This window comes from Salmo trutta, chromosome 23, assembly GCF_901001165.1.
Source record: "Salmo trutta chromosome 23, fSalTru1.1, whole genome shotgun sequence".
NCBI lineage: Eukaryota > Metazoa > Chordata > Actinopteri > Salmoniformes > Salmonidae > Salmo > Salmo trutta.
The window spans coordinates 8288515-8307718 of NC_042979.1; the positions used below are offsets into that span (position 1 = coordinate 8288515).

The following is a 19204-nucleotide window of genomic DNA, read 5'->3' on the forward strand; positions in this document are numbered from 1 at the left end:
CACTGACCAAAAAGGGACAGTCTTCCAGCTGATGCCGAAACTCGAGTCGCACTGCATTATTTCTGCCTAATGCACAAATTCATGTTGTTACTCCTATTTCTCTATCAAAAAAGACCCAAGACGCTAATATTAACAACAACGCAAGCCGATACACTTCCCTACTCATTCATTACTGCTGCAGTGCTTGTTGTAGCGCTGAGTGGAAATAGGAAGAACGCACATTTTATGGCTTATTGACAGTGCTGAGTAAGAACTTAAACATGAACACACTAATAAAATCAGCAGCTCTTTGCTGTATATGTTGACAGTCTCTAGTCATGGTTTTAAACATTTTGAAATCTCACAGTAACTTTGTTGTAGCTTTCTTTTATGTCTGCTACGTTACAGCAGACACGGTAATCTGAACCATCCGATTGGCCAGCGTTAGGCCTATAGTGCACTTGCTCTCCGGGCCCGCCGGGAAGGCAGAGTTTGTACCTTCAGACACATCAAATGGTTCAACAGTTCGCCTACCCGGCAAGCAGGGGAGCTGAATCGGCTCCACCTACCGCCAACAACCAGAGACTACTAAACAGTGGCGAAGACATTTCAGTCAAAACACCCAACAAATTGCTGAGGAAGCTGGGGTCCATTTAAAAGTGATGCTAAAACGTATGAAATCAGCACAATTCTTCACATCAAACTTCTCACTACTTGGTCCTCATCAAATGACCATCACTTCATTTCTGTTTTCATAAAGAGAACTTCAGACAGGAAAACAACTAGCCTAGGCCCTACTTTATCCTCATCCTTTATCACGCCTGTAGCTGAGACTTTACAAGGGGGGGGTGACTGGACAGGCCCTGATTATATCATTGTCTCCTATAGGGGATTATCCAGCAGACCCTGAAATATGTGCTGAGCCCTGTACTACAGACATAGCCCTCTGCATTGTACCCTGTCCGCCTCAATGACTCTTCACATCATTCACACTCCTGGAGTTAGATCATGGCCAACTGGGCTTCTTAGAAACAACACCAAACATGGAATCTAGCTAGCTTGTCGCTAACAATATCTAAGTTGCTATTGGTAAAGGGAGGTGTGTACAACTGACAGCAATGAGATCGAGGGAAACATCGAACATATCAGCTGTTTCATCCGCTTTTAATGTCCTTTGAACCCTTGCAACAAAGAACCATATGTGCATTTAGAAAAAATCTGATAGTCCTCCAAATAGTTGTGCAAACCATATCAAATGTCATTGTTGAAAGATCATGTCATCACACTTCTCTTTCAATTCTACTTGCTAGTTTTTGATTTCACACTTCTTTTGCATACTTTTTATAAGGATTCATGAAGTCTATATAAAAAAAATCTAATTGCATATAGTTCTTTGTCTGTAGGATATATTTGCAAGTAGCTGCTATCTGAAATAATCTCACATAGCATCTGTCATCTTTGGAATGGAAGAAGACTTGAGCAGTACATTTATGGTAGAAACTTGTCCGATTAATCATGTTGTAATAAACAATTATGGGTATATTCAGTCTGAAACTTTGGAGTGCAACATCCTTACAAGCCACTGACAGAGTATTTTGTGTAGATCGTTGACCAACAATTACAATGAAATCCATTTTAATCCCACTTTATAACACAAAATGTGGAAAAAGTCAAAGGGGTGTGGATTCTTTCTGAAGGCACTGTATTTCCGGCGTGCATTTCCCAAATGCTGGCGCATGCGACGTAAACACTTGCACAAAATGTAAACCGACTAGACCGACTAGCTACGTTCCCTCACATTCAGCTGGCACTGGCAAACTTACTCTGAAAAACTATTTCCTGTGGATATTTTGTCTAAAATAAAAAAATAAAAATATAAATATATACACACACCAATGAATTGTGTATTATAGCCTGATTAATCAGACAAGGTAGCAACGTACTCAGACTTCCTTTCACATGTTCTGGTGGACTCCTCGATCTTGTTCTCCAGGTCCTGCATAAGATCCTCCTTGCTGCGTAGGCTCTGCTGAGTGAGGACCAGCTCATCTGATGTGGATTTTAGCCTGTGGAAGATGATAGTGGAATAAATTGTTGTTCTGACCTTTGACATAATCAGTCAGTCAACACAGATACACACACTATATCCTCAGTCAATCAGAGACGCTGTACTACAGCTGAGATGAGACAGAGGATGGATCTCCAAAGTCCTTCCTAGATTCCTCGCACCCTCCTTCTTTTCAAAACATCAGCGCGAGACAAGGTCAATGACCGCAATACTCTCCTCCCTTCATACATTGTTTTACTCACATCGCTTGTAAACTGTCTGCAGTCAAATTGTTCCATAGGATCTCGTTTGCTTGAAGATTCTCCGTTTCCTCCAACAGTGAAATGTCAAATTCTACATTCGGTTCTTTGGTTTCTGGAGACCTGGAAGATGACATCTCATGTTAACCAAAATCATTTAAAATGGGGACAAAAGTACTGTTACTTAAAGGAAAACACCACAAAACTATTTTGGGGCATTTGTTTTATTAGTCCATTGTTGATATAGTCCCAAAATGTTTTGCATGTCAACAATTAACTTTGCAAGATATTTAACTTTCAAAAATCAGCAAGCTGTCCCATATGATGCAAAAAGCAGCTTCATATGATGCTAAATGCATCATACGGGCCATATTTCTGTATTTTGAAAGTTACATATCTTGAAAACTTGATTGCTGACATGCAAAACATTGAGACTATATCAACAATGGACTAATGAAACAAATACCAAAAAATAGTGGAATTTTCCTTTAAAGGCGGGCTGAACTGACTCATTTAGCCTCGGTCAATCCTCCTCATTAGGAAATGTAACAGAATGAGATTTGGGTCTTGGAGGCATGCTTTGATGTGTGTGTGTGTGTTCGCACGCGGGAAGCGTTTGTACACACTGCCAAAACAGTACACAATTAGTCACTCACCCTTCTAGATAACTTGAAACAGTCTAATCAGGTCGAGTCTGGAAGTAGCTTCCTTCGCCAATTAGCTTCAGCCGGCTGGTGTGTGACCGTGGCAAAGTTGGTTTTACTTTGGATAGCCTATCTGTGGGGCTAGTTAGGGACCGCCAATTAATTACACAATGTAAATGGGACAATATCTTCATGTTGAACACCTTCAGGTTCTCTCATTAAATGCTTTCAATATTTGTATATGAATTTCTACAATATATAGTGGTTTTGAGGTTTATAATTCATTGAAACTTGGAGCTATTGAAATGTTGTCCCAATATTGAGTGTACAAAACATTAAGAATACTTTCCTAATATTGAGTCCTCCCCCTTTGCTCTCAGAACAACCTCAAGTTGACTGGATGTCCTTTGGGTGTACACATGGGAAACTTTGAGCGTGAAAAATCCATCAGCGTTGCAGTTCTTGACACAAACCGGTGCGCCTGGCACCTACTACCATACCCTGTTCAAAGGCACTTAAATATTTTGTCTCGCCCATTCACCCTCTGAACGGCACACATACACACTCCATGTCTCAAAGCTTAAAAATCCTTCTTTAACCTGTCTCATCCCCTTCATCTACACTGAGTAAAGTGGATTTAACAAGTGACATCAATAAGGGATCATAGCTTTCACCTGGTCAGTCTGTCATGGAAAGAGCAGGTGTTCATAATGTTTTGTACACTCATTGCACATTGTGTAATTTACTGTTAGTCCTTCACTAGCACCATAGGGATATCCAAAGTCAAACCAAATTGACCATGGGCATTACGATTGGTTCTTGAGGATTACTTGGGTGCTGCCAAATGTGGGCAGGATTGAAATAAACCCAACACAAAGAAAACTGTGGCGTTCCCTTAATTCTGTGACATTTTTTCCCCTAATCGTCTCACAAATCTCAGATTTTGGACGAGACTGACTTTATGACCAAAATTATCCTATTTACCCATTGTAGTAAATTTTGACACTAGAATAAATGTTTATGACTCATCAATGCCACATGGCTGTTTTCAACCAGAGAAGTTGGTTTTTCGGTTCAGTCTCTCTTTAAAGGCAAAATCACTAAAACCTACCCGTAGACCTCAATGAAGTGTTCATACTCTGACACAGGGTCAATTTGGTCGATGGAGGTGTGTATTTCTTTGTGGACCTTCACTATTTCATCAGTTAAGAGACTGGTGATTTCACTGTATTCCTCCAAAATCCCCTTCCTGAAAATGACAAAACAGTTGGAAAATCATAAAACAAAGTTAGAATACGCTCAATTTCAGTTTATCTATAGTATACATCGTTATGAAATATTTTCAATAACTACAAATATTGTATACATATTTCTTTGAAGTTGGTGGACCAAACTGAAAGCAAAAGACTCAAGTGCAAGTCTCCACTGTGTTGATGGAAATAGGCTGTATTCGAAACAAATGTCGTTGCAATTCGCCAAACTTCCACAAGGGGGAAGTTAGAAATAGTTGCTTAAAGTAAAACAGCACCCAAAAACCACCTTTTGTTATTCGTTTAATTAGTCCAAGTTTAAGATACATAACTTTTCAAATACATAAATACAGCTGGTATGATTTATTTAGCATCATATGATGCCGGGTATAAACAAATACCAAAAGATAGGTTTTGGGTGCAATTTTATTCAGTGTTGTAGTACTCGAGTACTACAAAAATATAAAAGTACTACAAGTACTCGAGTACTACAAAAATTCCCAGTTTATGCTAGCTAGCTGCTAGTAGGATGTCATGTTATGCCATTGGAGTGGGTGAGTGACTGACTGACTTTTGTTTATATTGTTTTTCGGAGTCTATACACAGCTAGAGATGCAGGTGTGATTTGGTAAGCTGGCAAGAACTTGAACGACTGTCATCCAGTTAGCATATGTCTTGCGTTCACAAATTCCCTCTGGCTATCTACTCCGATTTCAGAGCCCTCATCTGAGTGTGCCAGAGCGCAGAACTGATACGTTTACGAACACACAACACCCGCTGAATATGACAGGTGTCAGTAAACATAGGCAGTGGTGGAAAAAGTACTTGAGCAAAAGTTAAGATACCTTAATAGAAAATGACTCAAGTAAAAGTAACCCAGTAAAATTCTACTTGAGTAAAAGTATAAAAGTATTGGTTTAAAATATACTTAAGTATCAAAAGTAAAGTATAAATCATTTCAAATTCCTTATATTAAGCAAACCAGATGGCACCATTTTCTTGTTTTTTAATCCAATATTCAGACATAATCTACAAACAAAGCATGTGTGTTTAGTGAGTCCGTCAGATCAAAGGCAGCAGGGATGACCAGGGATGTTCTCTGTTTAGTGAGTCCACCAGATCAGAGACAGTAGGGATGACCAGGGATGTTCGGTTGATAAGTGCGTGAATTTGACTATTTTCCTGTCCTGCTAAGCATTCAAAATGTAAGAAGTACTTTTGGGCGTCAAGGAAAATGTATGGAGTAAAAAGTACTATATTTTCTTAAGGAATGTAGTCAAGTAAAAGTAGTCAAAAATATAAATAGTAGACCTCCTGAGTGGCGCAGTGGTCTAAGGCACTAGAGATTCTGGGTTCGAGTCCAGGCTCTGTCGCAGCTGGCCGCGAGCCATTGGGCGGCGCACAATTGGCCCAGCGTCGTCCGGATTATGGCAGGGCAGGGGTGTCCTTGTCCCATCGCGCACTAGCGACTCCTGTGGCGGGCCGGGCACAGTGTACGCTGACACGGTCGCCAGGTGTACGGTGTTTCCTCCAACACATTGGTGCGGCTGACTTCCGGGTTAAGTGGGCATTGTGTCAAGAAGCAGTGAGGTTTGGTTGGGTTGTGTTTCGGAGGACGCACGGCTCTCGACCTTCGCCTCTCCCGAGTCCGTACGGGAGTTGCAGCAATGAGACAATTGGATACCACGAAATTGGGGAGAAAAAGGGGTAAAAATATACCCCAAAAAACTACTTATGTAGTACTTTAAAGTATTTTTATGTAAGTACTTTACGCCACTGAATATAGGCAAAAAAAGTAATAGTTAGTCAAGAACGCTCTAGATAACATGTAAACAGCCTAACCAGCTCTGCTACGGCGAGTAAAATGGTCAGAGTGAGGTGTTCTCTCATTTGTGTCTGGAAATAGCTAGCTAGCTTGGGTGCATGGTTGGGACATGCATGCATTGGCAGGCAAGCTGCAGAAGGACAAGGAGGCTACAATTCCCCATCGTTTATCAGTGCAATTTTGACGACCAACTAGCAGAAAAGGTTTGAGAGGGTATATCTGATGTTCTTTCATTAGATTTTAGCTCATCTTGCTCTGCCTAGCATTACTTGTTGATCTTGTTGTTGTGCATAACTGAGAGAGAGCCTACCTTGTCATGGTTGTTTGATCAATAGGACTGTAAAGTTCTCAAATGTAAGAGGACTCCCGTGGTGTTTACATAATTGCAGAAATCCATTCAGGTGTATTTTGTGGCTTTTGGCGAATTCTTTCTAATGATATAAAAGTCACGCTGTTGCAAATGCCTGTAAACACACAGTCCAGTTCAAAGTGAATGATTGCAGGCCCTTGTAGCAAATGGCTTGTTTGTATAAAAGCCTACTGTAGCTCTGATTGGCTATGGCAAAGCGGTCTGTGTAGACTCCGGTCCTAGACAAAACAGATGCTTTTATTCGGTTTTATTAATTGCAGTGTCTATTAATTGTCCAAACGCACGGCCGCTTTCCCGCTGTATATTACTATAGAATTTTCACAAATGCCTTAGTATACCTAATTACCAAACATTCTAAGAATGTATGAAAACGTGAAAATGACCATATCTAAGTGGTCGCTTGTCAGATTTTTTTTTTTTTTTTAAAGTGTCATTCCTCCTATGGGTGTATATGAACAGATTTTAATAAGATTTCATGGTCGGTAAAATGCTGCCAGTTCCACTTTAAATGCAACAATGTTGCACGCATATAAGCTATTTTCAAAGATATTGCTAACAACAGCAAGCGTGCTGCAATAAAAAAAATAAAAACAGTTCCACTCACCAGATAATGATAATTTAAAACTTAACTTCTTGTTGAAAGTTATTCTTGACAAGGGAGAAGCTAACAAATTAGCAACAACATACTCTTTGATAACACCTGCTGCAGCCGCTACAAACTAGACAACAACAAATGCTAGCTAGACCGTGGGGAAACTACTGCTTGCTATTGCGCGATGACCTGTTGCCTTCAAGGCAGAAGTTTCCATACATTTTTGCAAAAACAGTCCCACCCATTAAATCAAAATGTGATTGGTTGATTCCACTGTCACTCCAAAACGTTTCCCTAATACAGTTGAATGACAGATGCCTTTATCTAGCGTCTGATGGCCTAGCCAATGGCTGACTAAACTAGCTAGATTTATCTCCCCAGAAACATGCAAAAAAAATCCCGATTGGATCTTTTTTTCCCCTTCAGTGTTAACCCTTTCCAACAAAAACTGAAGAGATGAAATCAGATAATCATTGAAAATAATAATTATCATTACAATCATTATTTTATAAATCCTTAGCCCTTCTCTGAAGGCGTAGAAGGCCCATTGTTTCCCACTATGTTTGGGTTAGTAATAATTTGTAGAGTGGCTCTATTCTGAATGTCCAAAGAATCCATATGTTGTTCTGAAACATGAACATTTTGAACTCTTATTATGCTGGTGATTTGACAAAATTACAAGCATGGTCTTGAACTGGACTCACATTTTTCATTTAACTCTGTCTCGGTCTCACCCCCCCAGTCTTGGTCTTGACTCGGACTTGATTTTCTCCTGTCTTGGTCTTGAATCGGTCTCACTTTAGGTGGTCTCGAACACTGGTTTTACATTAAAGCAACTATTTCTAACTTCCTCCTTGTGGATTGCTGACATGCAAAACATTTTGGGACTGTATCAATAATGGACTAATTAAACAAATACCAAAAGATAGTTTGGGGGTAGAATTTCCCTTCAAACAGGACATCTGAAAATGCCTCTGCCTCCTAGTAATCCCTTGACAGCTATGAAATTATGGGATTAAGCCGCATCTGGGATCGTCCCACATGACAAAAATAACTCCTAACTCGCTATACTAAAATAATTCTGGATTTACGTAATTCCGAAGAATGTTTAAATTGCCAGACATGTTAGGGTGTTACAGATATGGTAATCTGCAGTGTGCTGCTGGACGTCTAGGTTGGACATTGCAGAAAAGGAACACTTTGCACACAGTGACATATGCACCCAAGTGTGTTAACCAACAACATTTCAGCCCGTAGACCTTCATCAGTTCTTAACCTAAGAGTCGGGACCAGTGGTGTAGTGGAGGGTAAACACCTTTGTGGAAAAATGCAAAGTATAAGGATTATTACTTTACTCACTGCGAACACCGTTGTTTACCTACCTTATTTTTCCATACTACATCACTGGTAAAGACGTAACAAAGTAGCATGACTTAAAGTAACATATGATACAGAATTGAAACAAAGTAACCTAACATAAAGTAACCTAGCATAACAAACCCACTTGGCGCATACACCGCAGTACATTGACCTCCAGCATCTTTTCAAAGCCATTAGATATCATGCGTATGTTGTAATCCCTTCCTGAATCTCCGCTTGACACACTCACAGTGCACTGATCATCTCCTCCTGCATCTTCTGCAGGGAGTCGAGGAGGAGGGGCAGCGTGGTGTCGTGGTAGTGCTCCTGGTGGAGCTGGGCGCTCCGCACCGCCAGCACGTACTGGTTGTGGAGGTTGTGCAACTTCATAGTGGTCTTGTCGTAGCGCTCCCTCGCCTTCTCTGGCTCCTTGCCTGAAATCAAAACAAGAAGACAGACATTTTTACATTTTTTATTTAACCTTTATTTAACTAGGCAAGTCAGTTAAGAACAAATTCTTATTTACAATGACAGCCTAGGAACAGTGGGTTAACTGCCTTGTTGAGGGGCAGAAGGACAGATTTTTACCTTGTCAGCTCTGCGATTCGATCTAGCAACCTCTCGGTTACTGGCCCAACGCTCTAACCACTAGTCTGCCGCCCCAAAAAAATGCTGTGCTGCTGGTTTGTACGGAGGTTTAATTTGGGTGTGCCTCATCATTCGAAGGATATCATTGGGTGTGCCTCATCATTCGCCTCCCAAGACATGTCAGTCATACGATCTGCCTCCAAAGGTTTGGTGTGGTAGGTATTGATGCACTTCAGATGGTTTCTACTAAGACTTCATGCATTTCTAAGGAAAACTGCACCAAGAAAACATATTCAACTTCAGTTTTCTGTCAATGTTCATTAGAAATGCTTACCTTTCACCATTGCTTCTCTGTATTTTTCTTTGGCACTGTGGGCGTCCTTTGTCAATTGTCTATAGGTGCCCTTTAACTTTTCTAGGTCACTTTTTGTCACCTAGAAGAGATAATGTCAGAAACATCACATCGTCAACAAAAGCAACATTAGCATCTTTGACATAAGTAAAGTTCACCTCATTTACACTCGGACCACATGTGATACACCCTGTCAAAAAAACGCCCCATAACCGTAAATAAAGTCAATGCACAGGAAGGATAGTGTATGAAGATACAGTAAATGTGTGTGAGGTGAGTGTATACAGTACCTTGTTCATCTCGGACTCGATCTGCGTGTGGATGCTCTGGTAGCTCTTCTTGACCTGCTGCTTGTCTTTGATCATCATGGTGAGTCTGTGCAGAGGGCCCGAGTTCAGCTCCTCCGCGTGACATTTCATGATCTTACTCAGCTGTTCCGTCTGCTGGACCACGTGGGCCCAAGACTGGAGAGATGGAGGTGGAAGAAGAGAGAATGATAGATGAGAGGAAGATGGATATAGGAGATCGCGATGTCACGCCTGATTTCAGTATATAGGAAAATCAACTGGAACTTTCTTGGGGAGGTGGGACCCACCCACGGGGGACCCACCCACGGAATAGTGTGTCCCACCCACGGGACACACTATTCAACAGCCAGTGAAAAATCAGAGTGCCAAATTCAAAACAACAAAATGTCATAATTCAAAGTTCTCAAACATACGACTATTTTACACCATTTTAAAAAGGTACACTTCTCCTTAATGTAACCACATTGTCCGATTTTAAAAAGGCTTTACAGCGAAAGCATAAAGTTAGATTATGTTAGGACAGGTACAACACAAGAAAAACCACACAGCCATTTTCCAAGCAGGAGAGGGGTCACAAATACCAGAAATTCAGCTAAAATTAAGCACTAACCTTTGACGATCTTCATCAGATGACAGTCCTAGGAATCAATGTTAGACAATACATGTATGTTTTGTTCGATAAAGTTCATATTTATATCCAAAAACAGCATTTTACATTGGCGCGTGATGTTCAGAAAATATTTTCCCTCCAATACATCCGGTGAATCAGCACAACAATTTACAAAAATACTCATCATAAACGTTGATAAAATATTAAACTGTTATTCAAAGAATTTTAGATAACCATCTCCTTTATGCAACCGCTGTGACAGATTTCAAAAAAGCTCCACGGGGAAAGCACACTTTGCAATAATCTGAGTACTGCGCTCAGAAACATACACTAGGCAATACAGATACCCGCCATTTTGGAGTCATCTAAAATCATAAATAGCATTATAAATATTCACTTACCTTTGATGATCTTCATCAGAAGGCACTTCCAGGAATCCCAGGTCCACAATAAATGTTGTTTTGTTCGATAAAGTCCATAAGTTATGTCCAAATACCTCCTTGTTGTTTGCGCGTTCAGTAAGCTACTCCAAATGTAGGAAGCGCGCCCAAAATTTCACAACGAAAAGTTTAAAAAAATGTTATATTTACGTTCGTTGAAACATGTCAAACGTTGTATAGCATCAATCTTTCGGGCCTTTTTAACTTAAAACTTCAATAATATTCCAACCGGACGATTCCAATGTCTTCAAAAACTTTTGGAACTCAGCTACCCCTCACGTGAACGCGCACCAATGAACTCATGTCCTTTCCTGAGTCACCAACTTCCCGGCCTTCTTGTTCGCTCTCTGTTCACTGCAAAAGCCTGAAACAAGGTTCTAAAGACTGTTGACATCTAGTGGAAGCCTTAGGAAGTGCAAAATGAACCCTAAGTCACTGTGTGTTGGATAGGCAATGGCTTGAAAAGACTGCAAGCTCCAGATTTCCCACTTCCTGGTTAAATTTTTCACAGGGTTTTGCCTGCCATATGAGTTCTGTTATACTCACAGACATCATTCAAACAGTTATAGAAACTTCAGAGTGTTTTCTATCCAAATCTACTAATAATATGCATATTCTAGTTCCTGGGCCCGAGTAGTAGGCCGTTTAATTTGGGTACGTTTTTCATCCGGCCGTGAAAATACTGCCCCCTACCCTAGAGAAGTTAAGGCATGATGTATTGTGCAAATGTTTTCTTCTTCGAAGCAAACGTATTTACCGCCTCCTGTAGAAAACTTTCTACACAACGCTGTGACTGATATCCCACTATAACCAACCCAGTTCCAGACTCCCCTTCCAACATCCTGCTCAACAGCAGAAAAACAACCCACATTCATAAGTGTGGGAGCCCGGCTGGTAAAAACATCAGATAAAAGGGAGATATGGTCTTAAATTAATCTACATGTTCACTGGTGTGTGTTGTGTCTGTAATAATATAGCATATCATTTTGGCTTCGGTGGTCAACAAACCACCATCTTATCATCTCCTATCTTGCCTTAGGTTGCTGTAGTCTGTGTTCACTGTTGGGTCTGTATTGCATCTGTCACTACTGTGTATTGATATGTTTGTATAGGTCTATACCTTGGAGACGTTGCTGATGTAGTCCATCTGGGAGGAGTTGTCGTGCTTTTCCACCTGCTGGCTGATGTTGAGGAGAAGTGATGCGTACTCCTTGTCGCTCTTCACCCGTAGCGTCATGAAGCGCTTCACCGTCTCCAGCAGCTTCAGCTCCCAGTCCTGCAGCTTCAACAGCCCGTCGTGGGAGTTCCGCAGGTCCCGTCCGAACCCCATCGTCCCTCTTCCCTTCAGTCTTCCTCAAGGCACGCTGTTTAGTCTCACACTTCGCCGGGCCGAGAGGACAGGGAAATCACCCTCAGGTCTGCATCTTTCCTGGGAGGAGGATTGAGAGGGACAGAAAACTAAGCATTGATATTTGCACATACAGAAGCTATAGTACATGGGTGAAACCTATTTTTCTACAAAGTACAGCAAACAGTTGGTGGAAGGTTTTCTATGACATAGCCTAAAGGAAAAGGTACTCCTTTCATTAGCCAAACCCTTTAGACTGCAACAGCCTGTTAATGGAAGAGGCAGAGTTCTCTGAAATAAAGACCCATGAATGAGGAGGGAAGGACGACCAGCTTAGCTTAGGAAGTGGGTGTGAACAGCACAAAACTGAAGCGAAACAAGAGACGCAACACATAGACTAGCCCTAGCCGTGTCCCACCATAGCTCCTCAGCTCTCAGGTAGCCTGTTTAAAACCACATGGAGACATTAAAACAAAGTCGATAGAGAGGCCAGAAACCACTGTTTGATATACTGCATCTAAAACAACAGGATGTAGGCTAGTCAATTCTCTAACATGAGATATAAGGGTCAACCTTTATAGATAGGGCAGCTAATACACAGACAGACGTGAATTCCCTCTACCTCTGCTACTGCTAGATATTTAATCCGTCTTTAAACCTCAGGGGGGGGAAGCGCATTATCTCTGAGCCTTCTGTTCTGTTCCATTGTCTCACACAAAATACTTTGAAAAAAAAGGGAGTTGTGTCTCACAAGGGAGTGCTAAAAACAAAGTACCAAGAACATATCTTGAACTATCAGTTCTGGAAGATAAAAAAGTTCGGCAAATACAATTTGTCAAAGATGTACCAAGCATCCCAGAGGCTTGACAAATGTGGTTTACTATTTGGGAATGTGGTTGCGTGTGTCCCAGTAAGATCACACGTGCCACCCACTGTAGACTAATTGGAAAGGAGCGTCTTCAAATATTGTGCATTGATCTAATATTTGAAAACGTGCAATCTCCCTTATGGGAATGGAGCGGCTGAAATTCAGAGAGGTATAAACTTAACAAGAATCGCCTCATTTGAAACCGCCTTATCCGTCAAGCAGATTTGTCTAACCTGTGTCATAAAATGGGTCATAGCATAAATACTAGGACAAGCACAACAAGAGGCTACTAAGCAAACACAAAATGTCCTCCACATTCAGGAAACCTTTTTTAGTCTTGAATTCTAACAATTCTAATGGTACAGAAGATCATGTGAATTGTATTTAGGCTGTCCATGCAAAAATCAAGTGGACGGAGTGTCAGGTTTTCGGTCACGGATCACAGTGAAATATTCAGGCTTGTTGCACATTCTTGGCATGATGAGCACTGCCTGAAAGGAATTCTAAAGGCGTCATTTTACCACCCACAAGTCGCAGGCTAACAAGGATGAGGGACATGACTCCACTCTACAGCGCGAGTACTGAAACTATACAGTTTATAGCGAATGTCTCTGGTTTATTTAAAAACAAGCTTTAAAATACCATTACAGAAGCTGGATCAGAAGCAAAGCTTTCACATCAGAAGACAAAAGCATGAACCGAACCCCAAAATGATAACATAGGCCTTTTATACTGAGGAAACCCCATAAGCTGACATACACTAGGCTACTAAAAGTTAACTAGCCAAACAGGGACTTTGCCGTTCTAGAAAAGCTTCTGCATTAGCCTAGGCCTAACAGCCATGCATTTTTGTGAAACTTGATCTCCTGGCTACCACCTGCCCCTTACATTACTGTGAACAGTTAACATCCCCTTTACAAGGTGGCTTTGAACACTTACCTGTAGCCACAGGCAACGCCACACATTTTACCTCAACAAAGAACATGTTCTAGAACACCTACCTTTAGTCAGATAAGATCAAGGTAGCATCTTCAGTAACACAGACTACAGTGCATGTTCAAGTCATCAGTGACCTACCAAATGTAAAAGCCACCAGCAAGCATCCTGAGGAAAAGTATGAAAGAAAACCACAAAGTGGTTATAATGCAATTGACGTAGGCCGGCCTAAGAATCAAGCCATGGGACACCAACAAGAGAACGCCAAGTCGGGCCGCAACTCTCTATTCTCAAACATCTTAGGATATATGACAAACAGAAAAACCTGGATTGTTTTGCATGTTTCAACGTGAGTTTTAGCAAACTATAGGCCTAACTATGACCAGACTGATTTATCCCACTAAACTAAAGCCACAATCAGTCAGTGTCTGACTGATAGGGAGACAAAAATGGTATTGGCAAACACCAACTAGGGATGGGGTAAGAAATCGATACAGTAGAGTATACTGTGACTCCAAGTATAGATAAAAATGATAAAATAGCTAGGTAGTTACGTTAGCTAGCACTATACAGTTGTACCTGCGCCGAAACTCCAGTATTTCTTATCCTATAGTCATTTTTACATGTTTTAAAATGGTGTGCCAACATGTTATGAGTACTTTTATCTTCCTAAACTCGTTTTCTAATGGCTCTCTCTTGTTCCTCTGCAGCAGACATAGTGAGCAATATGTTTGGAACATCGAATTGAATAAAATCGCAGAATCTAAATCGCAAAAGCCAAACATAAAAGAATTGTGATAAATATAGAATCGCAAAACATGTCACATCGGCACCCAAGTATCGTGATATTGTTGGATGTCCCTGGCAATTCCCAGCACTACCACAAACTTACAAAAACAATGCATGACATCCTGATAAACAAAGACCATTGAATAGGTCTGTGTTAGTAGACATTCAACACCTTTCAAGCCCTTTTTCTCCATGCTACACAGTATCATTAGCCTAATGCAAGAGAGAGCAAAGCTGCTGACTTGGAGCTTCAGGAGCAGGAAGCTGTAAACTGTGGTACACCTTCACCTTTTTCCCTGACACAAAATGGTTGTTGGTTCCTCCATCATCAGGCAGGCACATCTCAATACTTAGCCTTTTGGGTCTATAAAGACAACATTGGAAATCAAGCTTGCATAACATACTGAGTCATCCACAATAAAGAAATAGCCTCTGACTGGCCATCTAGTGAAAGTACAAGAGGGAGTTTGTTGTGATACTTACATGACAGATCACTTTGACCTGACAGTGTATTGTGACAACAACAAACCTTGGGTACAAAAAAGGAAATTCAGCCAAAGCCAGCATATTTCATGAGCACATTTCATAAGCCCACAAATGTGAAAAACTTGTCAAACAATAAGTTAAGATAAAGATGGAACAGCTCTCAATTTCAAACAACTCTTTGTAGTAAAAGGCCAAGCTTCACCAAGAGCTAATCAAGTTCCTATTGACAGAGTTTTTCTATTGACAGAGTTTTAGGACGAAGCTAGTTCCCTGTATATAGCCTTAGTATTGTCATTTTATTGTGTTACTTTTCATTATTTTTTACTTTAGTTTATTTGTATACATATTTTCTTAACTTTTCTTGAACTGCATTGTTGGTTAAGGGCTTGTAAGTAAGATTTACACGGTAACACCTGTTGTATTCGGTGCATATGACAACTAAAGTTTGATTTGACCTAAATGAGGGACGAGCAAGATGCAATGCCCAGACTATTTTCCTGATTTAATGCAGCCTGGAACAGTTACAGTAAACGGGTGTCAAATGGGCCACAATGTTGTTTTTTTGTCACATTTGGGTTCTTTTCCTCCCTAATGTGTGCAATAAATGATGAGTCAAACAGTGTGCTTGTACACTTGCACACAGGAGTATGACAGTGAAATGTCTTCATGTGATGTTGTTACAATCCTCTCTCACCAGCAATAACACAATTAGGGTGGGTGGTGGTGGGCCGCTGAAGGAGGTCATCAGTGGGAGTTAGCCAAACTCAACAAGGATTTGCTGTGTGCTACAGAACAGGGTCTGTAGGGGGGTACTGCTACTTGAATACCCCATCTGAGCAAGCAGTCTAGTAAAGGAATGTCCTCATTCTTCTCACTGGCGTGGCACGAAAAGGTCATGGAACTCGAGGCTGACAGACAAACAGTGTCCTGACATGAAACAACTGATGATGATATATTGTTTTCTGGATTTGCATTTCTAACCTGTGTGTGTGGATTAATGTAGGTGGTAGGTGTATGCAAACACTGTAGTTAGCTAATATATTTATTTTGGCCAACGAATAGCCTATCTATGATGGGAGAGAATATTGGACACAGCTGGTTGAGTGTGACAAAAGGTTTTGTCAAGTCCTATTGGACCAGTTGGCTGTGATAAGGTTGCTGTAACTACATCCGTTCCCTCCGCCCATTTTGTGGCAATTCATAATACAGTACTTCACAGCAGCATTGAACTTTTACCCAATAATACTGGTTATAATGCAAACAAGTTGTCACATGTCAAAACCATTTCTGCAAAAACAATAACAATCATAATTAACTATTTGAAAGCGGACATAATTTGAACCGTTTCACCTAAAATGGCTATTTAACGTTACATGTTTCCCATCCCGAGGAAAGTTTTTGTTAATATTATGCAGCAAAGCAAAGGCATTAGCTAGCTAGAACAACACATCAGCCAAAGCTCCTTACAGTGCGGCGGTAACTCTCCTTACCAAGTACAGTCCAGTAGTTAGTTAGCTAGCAAGAGTAGGCTAACTAGCTAAATCTGAACAATCTGATTCACATTGGCTAACTAGCAAACTATTTTAGCGTTAGCGTGCTAGGTAACGTTACCCACAGTGACTATTTTACGGGTGATAAACAGCTATGTATTATAAAAGGTCGCTATAATAATATCATGGCTAATTCAGTTATCGGTATTTTTATTAGTTTGCTAGCTAACCCGCTAGGTAAACTTAGCTATTCCTGCTAATAATGTCGGGTGCCTGGCTGGACGTTTTTTTCCTTTAGGAAAAAAACTCCTAAACCATTTCTCGAGTGTTCGTTCTCTAGCAAATATCACATCTACATGTCGATTCCGTTCAAATAGACAGTTGATACAATCAATGACAGATTGCACTCACTTTATAATGATGTTTCTTTTCTCTTCTACTATTTCTCAGTGTTTCCTGATTCCTTGGTATTCTTCTTTTCTTTTGCTCCGCTGCCCGAGTTGGGATTCGGGAGGGGTTTCCGCTTGAGCCCTGTACTGGTACCATAGGATTATGACGTGCGTGTGTAAAATATCGTGTTTTAGAAAGAAAGATAAATGGTTAAATTACACAGCTCTGATCCTGATATACAGTGCCGTCAGAAAGTATTCATACCCCTTGACTTATTCCACATTTTGCTGGGTTACAGCCTGAATTCAAAATGGATGAAATATATGTTTTTCTTTCACCCATCTATACATAATACCCCATAATGACAAAGTGAAAACATGTTTTTATAAATGTTTGCAAATTTATTGAAAATGAAATACAGAAATATCTAATTTACATAAGTATTCACACCCCTGAGTCAATACATGTTAGAATCACTTTTGGCAGCAATTACAGCTGTGAGTGTTTCTGGGTAAGTCTCTAAGAGTTTTGCACACCTGAATTGTACAGTATTTGGATTGTAAAATTCATCAAGCTTTGTCAAATTGGTTGTTGATCATTGCTAGACAGCCATTTAAAGCCATTTAAAGTCTAACTAGGCCGCTCAGGAACATTAAATGTTGTCTAGGTAAGAAACTCAGTGTATATTTGGCCTTGTGATTTAGGTTATTTTCCTGCTGAAAGGTGAATTTGTCTCTCAGTGTCTGTTGGAAAGCAGACTGAACCAGGTTTTCCTCTGGGATTTTGCCTGTGCAATTCTGTTTGTTTTCATCCTAAAAAACTCACTTTTCCTTGCTGATGACAAGCATACCCATAAAATGATGTAGCCACCACCATGCTTGAAAATATGAAGAGTGGTGCTCAGTGATGTGTTGTGTTTCCCCAAAACATAACACTTTGTATTCAGGACATAAAGTTAATTTCTTTGTCACATGTTTTGCAGTTTCACTTTAGTGCCTTATTGCAAACAGGATGCATGTTTTGGAATGTTTAAAAACAATTCTGTACAGGCTTCCTTTTTACTCTGTCAATTGGGTTAATATTGTGGAGTAACTACAATGTTGTTGATCCATCCTCAGTTTTCTCCCATTACTGCCATTAAACTGTAACTGTTTTAAAGTCACCATTGACCTCAGGTGAAATCCCTGGGCAGTTTCCTTCCTCTCCAGCAACTGAGATACAGTAGGAAGGACGCCTGTATCTTTGTAGTGATTGGGTGTATTGGTACACCATCCAAAGTGTAATTAATAACTTCACCATGCTCAAAGAGATATTCAATGTCTGTTTTTTTTTTATGAACTCATCTACCAGTAGGTGTCCTTCTTTGCAAGGCATTGGAAAACCTCCCTGGTCTTTGTGCTTGAATCTGTGTTTGAAATTCACTGCTCGACTTAGATACCTTACAGATAATAATTGTATGTGTGGGATACAGAGATGACATAGTCATTCAAAAATCATGTTAAACATTATTATTGCACACGGTGGTCAATCATCTACACGGATTGAAGTGTGTTTAACAAGTGACATCAATAAGGTTGTGTCCTTGCAACTTATTATGTGACTTGTTAAGAAAATATTTACTCCTGAACTTATTTAGGCTTGCCAGAACAAAGGGGTTGAATACTTATTGACTCAAGACATTTCAGGTTTTCCTTTTTAATTAATTTGTAAACAATTCTAAAAACATAATTCCACTTTGACATTGTGTGGTATTATGTGTAGGCCAGTGACACAACATCTCAATTTAATCTATTATAAATTCCGGCTGTGACACAACAAAATGTGGAAAAAGTCAAGGTGTGTTAATACTTTCTGCAAGCCCCAATGTTAATCAAATCTTACTACTTTCAGGGTGTATGACAAAATTGTGTGGAGGCATTTGTAAAGTAGGCAGGCGTACTCTAAGGATTTCCTATTAATTATAATTGATAAGGAACAAACTGATAACTCTCTTGGCCTATTGCTTGGTGTGAGAGTCTTATCAGTTACATGTTTCTTATCAATTATAATAGCCTTATGTTTACACTATCAGTTGAAAGAGACTACAATAGTAATGTTGCCTACTACATACTCCATAAATAAGTTCCGAGGGGTGGGACTGGGACCATATACACTACATGACCAAAAATATGTGGACACCTGCTCTTCAAACATCTCATTCCAAAAATCATGGGCATTAATATGGGTTTGGTCCCTCCCTTTGCTAGATGTTGAAACATTGCTGCGGGGACTTG

General features: G+C 40.3%; 1 protein-coding gene across 3 annotated transcripts in view; it reads right to left on the minus strand.

Moving 5' to 3' along the window:
• fer (fer (fps/fes related) tyrosine kinase) overlaps positions 1-17258 on the minus strand; it is a 44578-nt gene extending 27320 nt beyond the window's left edge. For 2 of the 3 annotated variants that reach the window (XM_029708710.1, XM_029708708.1), the window contains exons 1-8: positions 16953-17257; positions 11745-12053; positions 9557-9730; positions 9249-9348; positions 8577-8760; positions 4042-4179; positions 2290-2409; positions 1923-2045 (exon numbers count right to left, since the gene is read on the minus strand). In XM_029708710.1, the coding sequence (XP_029564570.1) occupies positions 1923-2045; positions 2290-2409; positions 4042-4179; positions 8577-8760; positions 9249-9348; positions 9557-9730; positions 11745-11954 (1049 nt within the window). In that variant the 5' untranslated portion in view covers positions 11955-12053; positions 16953-17257. Of the gene's footprint in view, positions 1-1922; positions 2046-2289; positions 2410-4041; positions 4180-8576; positions 8761-9248; positions 9349-9556; positions 9731-11744; positions 12054-13841; positions 13945-16952 lie in introns of all 3 variants that reach the window. The other variant, XM_029708709.1, reaches the window with a different exon arrangement.
• Positions 17259-19204: the final 1946 nt, after the last annotated feature.